This window comes from Glycine max, chromosome 16, assembly GCF_000004515.6.
Source record: "Glycine max cultivar Williams 82 chromosome 16, Glycine_max_v4.0, whole genome shotgun sequence".
Taxonomy (NCBI): Eukaryota; Viridiplantae; Streptophyta; class Magnoliopsida; order Fabales; family Fabaceae; genus Glycine; species Glycine max.
Window position 1 is genome coordinate 7463906 of NC_038252.2, and position 10908 is coordinate 7474813.

General features: G+C 32.1%; 1 protein-coding gene across 10 annotated transcripts; it reads left to right on the forward strand.

Moving 5' to 3' along the window:
• Nucleotides 1-3385: 3385 nt before the first annotated feature.
• LOC100807458 (probable methyltransferase PMT20) lies at nucleotides 3386-9672 on the forward strand. 10 transcript variants are annotated; one of them, XM_041010271.1, is made up of 9 exons: nucleotides 3386-3538; nucleotides 4309-4429; nucleotides 5071-5359; nucleotides 5457-5605; nucleotides 5713-5908; nucleotides 6358-6568; nucleotides 7024-7696; nucleotides 7795-7872; nucleotides 9312-9672. In XM_041010271.1, the coding sequence occupies exons 3-9, from the start codon at nucleotides 5093-5095 to the stop codon at nucleotides 9550-9552; spliced, it is 1815 nt and encodes a 604-aa protein (XP_040866205.1). In that variant the 5' UTR covers nucleotides 3386-3538; nucleotides 4309-4429; nucleotides 5071-5092; the 3' UTR covers nucleotides 9553-9672. The 10 variants fall into 10 exon arrangements, with proteins under 10 accessions (XP_040866205.1, XP_040866210.1, XP_040866202.1 ...); XM_041010268.1 differs by having other exon boundaries at nucleotides 3411-3704; XM_041010275.1 differs by having other exon boundaries at nucleotides 3411-3564.
• The last annotated feature ends 1236 nt before the right edge of the window (nucleotides 9673-10908 follow it).

The window sequence follows — 10908 nt, forward strand, 5'->3', positions numbered from 1 at the left end:
CGGTTGGATGGAGCAAAAGGAAAATGGGTCAAAGAGCTTACGAATGTCCTATGGTTATATAGATGCACCCCACAATTTACCACTTAGGAAACACCTTTCCTGCTAACCTATGTGATGGACGTCATGCTGCTAGTCGAGGTAGGAGAAGTCTCTCTACAAAGGCAATACTTTGCTGAGGCAAAAAACAATGAAGCATTGTAGATAGGTTTGGACCTCATCGAACAAGTGCAAGAAGAGGCAAAGGTTTTTATCGAGGAGGTTTTAACGAGGTGTGCTCCAAAAAATGACTATTAATCAAAATCTTTTTATCTTTATCTTTGATGGTAAGTTAACATATCCGAGTATATAACACTTCTCTCTTGAGTTCCCTCCTTGGCTAAGGTTGAACTTGAACGATTCATTAACATTTCCCATCCGAGTACCCTCCTTGGCTAAGGTTGAACTTGCATGATTCATTAAGAGTTCCCTCTCGAGTATCCTCCTCAACTAAAGTTGAAGTTATATGATTTATATTAAAATTTCTTATGCCTCGGTTAAGGGGTGAATTTAAACTTGCACAATTTACTCTTATCATTTTATCACCAAATACCCTTTCGGTCAAATACAAAGAAGAATGAGTTACTCGGCTAAATTAATAACTAGTATACAAATTCTTCAAAAGAAACTTTCATTAATATTGTGCCGAAAATCTACAACAATGATTACAAAAAAGTTGTACGTAAAATCCCAAAAACATATTTTCTTTCAATCCTAGGCCCTACATTATCTTCATCCTCAACCCTGACACCTTCAGCATGAAAGTCCTCTTTCGGGGTCAGTATGAAAATCCCAGAAACTTTCGTTAATATGTCTTTTAAAATAGTTATAATAAAACTAAACAAACTTATTATACATAATAATATGTGATTGAATGATAGTGTAAAATTAATTTACATGATTGTCCGTGTCTACATCATTTTCTCTTTTTTGGTTTATGTGTGTATAATCATCTAAAAAAAAGAATGTGTGCATAAATAAAATTATCATATTTTAATTTTTTTTTAGTAAATCAAGTTCAATTACGTTAAAATTGAAGAATACAATTAATTATACTTTTAGTTGAACAATCTTAAAGATAACTTATTGGAATTTATCATGATGCCATACCCATATGAAATATATAAATTAAAAAAGAATGCAAATATGATAAATATGAATACATAATTATTTAAATTTGAGAATTCATTTTTGTAAACTTCTCATATATGTTTTTTATTCCAATGGATAGAAATAAGTAATTTATGTTTATTTTTGTCATTGTGCATATCATGTTAACGTGTAGTTTTTTTATAATTAATAATTTTAAATGTATTTATTATAAAAATTGTTTTTTAAATATTATTTTTTATTAAATATAGGTTTAAATATGTTTGAGATCCTTGAAATATATTCGAATTTTGCAATTGGTCCATAAAATTTTTTTGCTTCTCGTTGGGTCCCTAAAATTGCAAAAGTTTTGTGGGAGATCTCTGCCGTTAATCTCTGTCCAAAACGTGATCCGTTAGTTGGATACGTCAGTCACTGATACACGTGGAGAGTCACGTCAAAGGTATCTTTGACATGATGTGCCACATTGATTTTTTATTTTATATTTAATTTAATTTAATAAACTATTTTATTTTAAAAAATAAAGTTAAAGTGACTAGAAACGCGGTTAATGGGCATCTTTTTTATAGGGACCTAGCATAAATTTTACATATTTTTACGAGGACCTATAGCAAAATTATCAATTTCATAGGGACTTGAAAACAAAAAGGTTCAAATTTCATAAGGATTTAAAACATGTCATTACAATTATTGATGCTTCACTATAGACCACATTATCCTACCTACTATAACACTACTTCATTGCAAATGCAATGGTAACAACACTCAACAAACCCCAAAGGAACACCTCAATGCATCCTAAAACCTTGACTATCTTTCGTTCAATGTAAATCTTAGTATGTTGCTTTGCAATTTTTTTCCTTAGTTCAACAACAACTTTAGAATTTGCTTGAAAATGATGTTCTTCTTTAGCCAACATCATCTTCAACTCCATGATTTGTTCCTCATACAAACAAATTCTTTCTTCATTTGTTGCAACCTTCAACAAATGATTCACATCCACATTACTTCCAACGTTGCCATTACTTTGAGAGTCTTGGTTCAATGATTTCTTCAAATCATCATCCCAAACCCAAAATCTACCGTCCTTAACTTCCCACAATCACAAACAAAAGCAATTTAAAATCATAGAACAAAACACAACACTAACCCAATGATGTTTCAATAAAGAGCATAAATCCTTACATTCCACTCAGCATATCACCAAAATAACTTGTTTGGATGCTTGTTGGTTCGTGATAGTAGTTGAATCACCGGCTTCTCGCAGAAGCAATGAACAACACCATGAAACCCAATCGACGAAGACAATGCTCCAACTAATACCATCCATGATGAACACCAACCCTACTCGACCCTCATGAAACCACCATGAGCCACCACCAACTTAGATCAGCTCTCGTTGGCAACACAACGTTTGCTATTCTCCTCGTCCTTGTTGCATATCAACAACCCTAAAAGAAATCAAACAATTCAACACAACAACGTAAACCCTAATGTGGTGTTACTATTGGTGGAGTCGCGTGCGACAATGGAGGTAGAAAATGTGTTTGCAGAGAAGAGGAGAAGAACAATGTTGTGGAAAATTAGGATTAATAATTTATTCATTTTTTAATAATTAATGGTTTTGATTAATTTATAATTAACTTAATAACTTAATTAATTAGAAGTATTTGTTAAGAATTATAGTCTACTAGATATATAATTGACCATATATCTATATTGCACACCAATAATTAATAAAAAAAATATTCTGATTCTAAATAATTCATAATATAAATTTAAGAAAATATTTATATTTATAAAATATTTTATAAAATAAGTAATCGGCTTAAGTGCATTTTTATTCTTAATTTTTTAATTTTTGGTGAATCTTATTGCAACAAATTAATTTGATGTATTTTATCCTAAACTTTTAAGAAACATGAATTATATTCTGTAAATTTAGTCTTAATAAAATTACACTTTTTACTCTCAACTTTTATTATTCTTTTGATAAATTTTACACTAATTTTTTTTGTAAATTTTACTCTTAACTTTTTATGTTTTTGTCAAAATTTTCATCTAATTTTTGTCCATATTAATAGATAAATGATATGAGATAAATTTGTAAGTTTCTTAAAGTTAAAGGTAAAATATACTAAATTAATTTATTGAAAGTAAAATTTATCAGAAATTAAAAAGTTAAAATAAAAAAATACAATTAAACCTAAATAGTTACTCGTGCATAACTAGTAAGGATCATCCAGTCCCGTGATTCTTAAAAGTAAAGGGTCGCATTTGAACGTGTTGAATAAAAAAAATCGTTTGGGAGGAAAAAAAAAATCCAAATTTTGCTATCGAGATTAATTATGCACAAACTGGTATTTCTTTTTATCCACAAGCATTGAACACGGTGAGTTTACAAGCAGATCCAATCCGGTTAGAACCCTTATTCACAAAACTGGTTGTTAGTTCTAAAATAAATAAATAAATATGAAGCCCCAATTCCTACCATCTCATGATTATTATTTTTTAGTGACTTAATGAAAAAAGGTCGTTGAATTGGACGCAAACATGGGGTGAGTGAGAGTGGCAGTCAGATGGTATTATACTTATTATATATAATCGTTGAGCTTTGTATCTGACTGAGTTTTTGCATGGATTCTTCTCTCTCTCTCTCTCTCTCTCTCTCTCTCTCTCTCTTTTTTTTGTTTTTTTTTGTTTTCTTGTGTCGGATCTCTTTGGATTAGGATCTTTGTCCTCGTGTCTGATTCTTGCTCTTCTTCAATGCTTCCATTTGTCATTCTTTTATTTATGTCATAAATCTGATTTCTGCAGGTGGGTTTTCTGTTTTTTTTTTCTTTCAATTTTCTGTTTTTTTTTTCTTTCAATTTTCTGTTTTTTTTTAGTGCTTTCTTCTTTTTCCCGTATTACAATCAAATGGGGTTTAAATATTTTAAATTATTTTCTTTTTCTTGGACAAAATGCATTGTTATACTTACTTGGAGGGTTCTTTGCTCTTTGCTCTTTTTTCAAATGTCACACAACTCAATCAGTGATGCTTCAGGAGGAAAACAATTCATCAGTTCCAACAAGGAAAACATACACCAAGAAATGATTGTTATGCTGCTATTATTTGGTGTCATTTCTTATTTATTTTTATGCTTTATTCCATACCAACAGAGCATGGTGAAGAATGAAGATCTAGACTTTCCTTTATGCTTTTTGAATGGTGAATGAGTGTTTTGATCCAATGCCATGTGAAAATCATAGAGACGAGTGCGTGGAAAGTAGCAAAATATCGGTAACTGAGTTATTTCTTGTTCTCTTTATCATTTTTTGGTTCCGCAATTTGGATCAATCATGGGAATTTGTGTATTCATGCATTGGTATAGTTGTGGTAATGGTGTTTATGTGCGTATCAACATTGGTTATTTGTCCTCTACAGATTACTGATTCCTTGGTTTTTGTTTATTTTTTAAGTGATTTAATCTAATGCTGTTAATTCATTGTTCTTCTTTGACTTCTGTAGTTAAACTAGGATGATTGGATAATTTTGGATAAAGTGTTTTTTTGAAGTTGAATGAGCCATAGTACATGGCTGATATATGCTTGTTTGGTTTCTGTAGTAGATAGGAAACCGTTTCTATTTTCACCTTTATTTCAGTATTCCAGCATCTTCTAAACTATTATTGGAATCATTATTATCTGGGGTGAAACAGAACTATAACAGAAACTCGATTTCTTGCCAGGTGGTTGGAGAGTTCCAAGTGCCCTATTTTGTTAGTGATTATCTATGTTTGATAAATGTTGATAACTAATTATTTTCAATGAGATATGAATTTGATTCTTTTTAATTGTTGGGTATATAATTCTTTACAAGATATATGAGTTGAGGGAGTATGTTTTCATATTCCTGATGTTGAGTTTATTGCTTTTCTACAGATAGTTGATTATTTCACAGACAATGAACAATCAAGATGGAAAACCAGTCACTCAGCCTGACAAGAGCAGGATTGTCCCTATGGCAATCATATTTGTGGTGCTATGTGGATCTTCTTTCTATATGGGTATAATCTTTTGTTCTGAGAAGGACAGGTTTTTGTCAATTTACAGTGAGAAATCAATTGAATCCCACAAGGAGTCATCAATAATTCCTCTGCAAATTAAATACATCAGTTATCCTGAATGCAGCATTGACTTTCAAGATTACACTCCATGCACAGATCCAAGGGTAAAATTACTAATAATAGTCTCTTTTTTTCTTTTTTAATGTTATAGGACTTATAGAAGAATGTTTCCTTATTGATTAAGTATGCTTAAATTTTCAGAGATGGAAGAAGTACATCTCCAATCGGCTTACTTTGTTGGAACGCCATTGCCCTCCAAAATTGGAGAGGAAAGACTGCTTAGTTCCTCCCCCGGATGGATATAAGCTTCCAATTAGATGGCCAAAGAGCAGAGATGAATGCTGGTACAGGTATAATTTATGTATAATAAGTTAACAAGATAAAGTTCGCTTAATTTAAATTCCCTTTAATTGATAGTTTGCCAATCGTTCATGTTTTCTGTTATGTCTAATTTCAGCAATGTTCCAAATGAGTGGATTAACAAGCAGAAGTCCAATCAGCATTGGTTGAAAAAGGAAGGGGAGAAATTCATTTTTCCTGGTGGGGGTACTATGTTCCCCAATGGTGTTGGTAAATATGTTGATTTAATGCAAGATCTGATCCCTGAAATGAAAGATGGAACCATTCGAACTGCCATTGATACTGGATGTGGAGTGAGTGTTTTGTTTTTTCCTTTTTCTTTTTATTTATATTGGGAATGGCTTGCAAAATAACCATTCTCAAAGTTCCTTCATTACTAGTTTAATTACACATGCTGATTCATTTAGTTGTTGGTTTTTAACTGCTGCAGGAATATATTTTAAAATCATTTTATTTTGTACCCCAAGACAGAAAAACCAATTAATTTTCATTTTGCAAGTAAAATACCTATCAAGAGGGTTTATGGTAGGAAGCATAAGGATAGGAACGATGTATTAAAAATACTTTCATTGTATTCTTCACTTACATCAATGTTCTTGTATCTTCCTGATACAAAAATAGGGGTTTTGGAAGTGCCAGTGATATATTTCCTATTTCTTGACTCTAATTCTGAACCAGTCCTATTAATCAAACATGTTATAGACAAGACTCACATCAATTAATCCACATACCTGTACATTAGGTTGCTAGCTGGGGTGGTGACTTGCTGGATCGTGGGATTCTAGCTCTGTCTCTTGCACCAAGAGATAACCATCGAGCTCAGGTTCAATTTGCTCTAGAGCGTGGTATCCCTGCAATTCTTGGTGTCCTTTCTACACGGAGACTTCCATTCCCATCAAACTCCTTTGATATGGCTCATTGCTCCAGATGCCTAATCCCATGGACAGAATTTGGTACCTTTTTTGCTGGATTTTGAACTTTTAGTATTTAAGAAATAGAATTTATTCCTGTTTGTGAGACTCTTTCTAGTGATCATGAACTTTAGTACATTACCATTTTGTAGATGCTTAAATTTTGGATTTCATGCATCTGCTGTAAATACATTGGGTTCTATAAAATCAGGCTTTGTCTAGATTTCAATGAGCACCTGGATTTTTGAATCTTAATCAGCAACTTTTTACTACTTTGCTTTTAATAAAGATGAAGTCATCACTATTTGAGGCGTTTTTCCTTGCCCGAATAGTATGCCCTTGAATTGAATAGGTCCAACATTTATTTCAGGCTTTCAAGTTCACTCTAATTTTACTGTTTTGATGATTTGTTATTTGTTTCTGCTAATCTCTTTATGCTTAGAGCTGAGAAGTTCACTCTAAATTCTCATTCTTTTTGACGAGGTATCTTATTTTAGGTGGAATTTATCTCCTTGAAATTCACCGGATACTTCGTCCTGGAGGATTTTGGGTCTTGTCTGGTCCACCGATCAACTACAAGCGCAGGTGGCGTGGATGGAACACAACCATTGATGCAAACAGATCAGATTATGAGAAGTTGCAGGAATTGCTGACTTCATTGTGCTTTAAAATGTTCAATACAAAGGGTGACATTGCTGTATGGCAGAAGTCTCAAGACAACAATTGTTATAATAAGCTGATTAGAGATACCTATCCACCTAAATGTGACGACGGCCTTGAACCGGATTCTGCATGGTATACTCCACTTCGCTCCTGTATTGTAGTTCCAGATCCTAAGTTTAAGAAATCCGGTCTGTCATCCATTTCTAAGTGGCCTGAGCGATTGCACGTTACACCAGAAAGGATTTCAATGCTTCATCATGGAAGTGATAGTACATTCAAACATGACGACAGTAAGTGGAAAAAGCAGGCTGCGTACTACAAGAAGTTGATCCCTGAGCTTGGGACTGACAAAATAAGAAACATAATGGACATGAATACAGTATATGGAGGTTTCGCTGCAGCCTTGATTGATGATCCTGTATGGGTCATGAATGTAGTCTCATCTTATGCTACCAATACACTCCCTATGGTTTATGATCGTGGCCTTATTGGAACCTTCCATGACTGGTAATTTGAAAATATTGGATATGAACCATAAGGTTTTTTATTTATGAACATACTTTGTTCTTGTAAGATCTGATGATGATTTGATTTTATTATGGTAGGTGTGAAGCTTTTTCAACATATCCTCGAACATATGACTTGCTTCATCTTGATAGACTCTTCACCCTAGAAAGCCACAGGTGACTATGTGAACTCATTTTGATAGGACACCAATTGGTAATTCAATAAAATATAATACTGAACATAGAAATCACACACAATACAACAATACACTTGCTGTCCTAGAGACAAAAGTTTCCAACTAGTATTCTCTATTTACAAACTACAAATAGCGACACACTTGCCTAACTACATATCCTATCTGATATACTCCTAATACGTAACATCAATCAAGCAATTTCTAATACAAAACTAATACAGAACTGCTAATAAAGGATAAGTTATTTTCTATTACATATACTCCTAATAATAACTGCTCCAATCTATCAATGAATCGTATCGAAACCCACTTGAATTATGGTTCTCATCACATTAGCTCAAGAATATGTTGGTATAGACTCATAAATATGTGTTGTCTTCAATGCTTGGGGATGAGTTGGGTTTTGAGTCTTGATCTGATGTGATGTGACTCACTTGAGTGTGCTTTTGGTATTTCGATTATTTTACAAATTTTTTGGTCCAAATCTATCTCTTGATCTTTTCATTATTTTTTTTAAAATAAGTTAATTTGAATGGGCATTAAATATATTTATGAAAAGGTGATAAAGTTATCTTTTCCTTTGTTGTTCCAATTCAATTCTCCTTAGGTCTTGCTTTGCAACTTTAGGGTCTTTTTCGTGGTGAACTCATTTAGATTGAGACTGATGAAGGTATGTTTATTCTGAAATTTATGCTCTCTGATTTAGTTTCTAACAATTGAGAGAAAAGTAGCATCAGCACTTTAAAATAATAGTTGTACTTGTGTACACACATTTCTGTATTGAACTCTTCCTGGACACTTGGGATACACCTAGCTGCATTTTACAATATTTTTAGTTATATTTTTAACATCAGTAAATGATACAGCAACATTTTAGTATCTCTATTGTGAGTACTCATTAACTTTTAAAACATTGATTCTCTTTTCGGATTTAACATTTATGTTAATTATACTAAATAAATTCTACTAATACTATGTTGAGTCCTATTATAATTTTTAAAATTTGTTGTATCTCTGACCCTATGCCATATTGTATCTATTCCATGTTATATTCGTGTGGGCTAGCTAATCTCTAGATTGGAGTAATATTTTCTAATTGCCATTTGCCAGAATTGCCATTTTGTAATAGTAATGACATTAATTGATTGGGGGAGGTAGCCTATATGGATCACACGACGGCATTTGGCTCAGTTAAAGAAGAAAGTTTCAGAGTTGATATTTACTATCACTCTTGACAATTTTCTCCAATATCTTTCTTAGCCTCCCTCTCCTCTCATAAGATTAAAAACCACAATATCTACATTGAATTGAACTGCTTATTTAACTTGCATGGTATACATTTGCATCTATGGCTGACACTGAACTTATTATATTCTTAAATATGCCTGGATTGCTCTGACAATTATTGTTACCTGCCAGGTGCGAAATGAAGTACGTGCTGCTGGAGATGGATCGAATCTTACGGCCTAGTGGGTATGCAATCATTCGCGAATCCAGTTATTTTACGGATGCTATCACAACCATTGGTAAGGGTATGCGTTGGGAATGCCGTAAAGAAGATACTGAGAATGGCAGTGGCATTCAGAAGATATTAGTATGCCAGAAAAAGCTATGGTATTCATCCAACCCCAGGGTTCAAGATGACAAACTATGGAACTAAAGCAGTGGTGAGATGGTGGAGGAGAAGCAAAGGAAAGCAAATGCAGAGTATGTTGACTCGAATTCTATAATATAATGAGCCATGAATCAGCCAAGTTCAAATTTTTCTGAAGAACAAGTGGTAACCAAATAATCTGATCTTGTTGGTTAATTTATAAATATAGAGAAAATTTTCATATATGCATAATTATATATAACTTGCTTTCTTTTAAACACCCTCCACCTCTGCAGACAAAAAAAAATGTTTGTTTAGTAACAAAATGCTGCCAGCATGAAGGAATTGAACCCCACAGGAAGCATATGATTTCCCATGAGAGCTGTCATTTGAAGGATGCTGATATTTTTGTACAGGATATTTGTTTTCACAAAGAATGGCACTACACTTGTATCAATGTTGAGTATGATACAGTAATAATACCGTGATCTTTTTCCCGCCAAGAATAAGATTGTTTTTATTGTGAGTTGGTAAATGAACTTCTACTTGTAGATAGAGTATTTCTATATATTTTCAAAACTAATTGAATTCAAATAAACAACGATTGATGAATGAACGTTTGTTTTTGAAATTCAGAATTTGAGAGCTTTTACTTTAGTTCTTTATTATCAATGAAACTTTGTGGTATCCCTAACATCTTGGTTCTTATTCTTCTCATACTCAAGGTTCTAATCCAAATTAAATTATTAGCTTTCTTAGAGTGATTATAATTCAAGCGTGCATGAGTTCATACATTTTAAATATTCCTAGATTCGTATGAATAAGTTTTCAAAACTATCCTCTTTGGGTCAAGCAATCAAATTTAGTCTCCAAAATTCCAAAACAAAAAAGTCTTTAAAATTATCAAAAGTTAGTTATTTTAGTCTTAGTTATACAAGAAATATATGTTTTTTTTTAAGCAAGAGACAAATGTTAGTAACATACTCCCGTTCATTCTTTATACAAGTGAGTATCTTGTAAAAAATAAAAACCAGTATGTTTTTTTACGTCCTAATTATAAGAAATATGAATTCACTTTTAGAATATTAATTTTTTTTAATGGAAATGGGCTTATATCATTCTATTAATAGTAATAAAATTAATACAAAGATGATAAATACTCAAAAAATTCTATCCTTAATTTATTGTGAACTTTATTAATCAAATGTTAATTCAGTCTTTGTACAAGTAGATGTACTTTTGGATTACAAACAACATAAGTCATATTCATTAATGGACAAAAAATATTAGGTTAATTAAGTTTTAATCCCTCAACATTTACAAATTTAAATTTTTAGTTCCTCAATTTTGTTAATAGTTTTTAGTCTTCTATTTATTTTTCATCAACACTTTTAGTCTTTTTAAAAAAATGTGTTCATTTTC

Coding starts and splice junctions, on each gene's coding strand:
- LOC100807458 (XM_041010271.1), top strand. CDS start 5,093: ATGAACAATCAAGATGGAAAACCAGTCACTCAGCCTGACAAGAGCAGG. Junction 5,606..5,712: donor AGAGATGAATGCTGGTACAG/GTATAATTTATG, acceptor GTCTAATTTCAG/CAATGTTCCAAATGAGTGGA. Junction 6,569..7,023: donor AATCCCATGGACAGAATTTG/GTACCTTTTTTG, acceptor ATCTTATTTTAG/GTGGAATTTATCTCCTTGAA.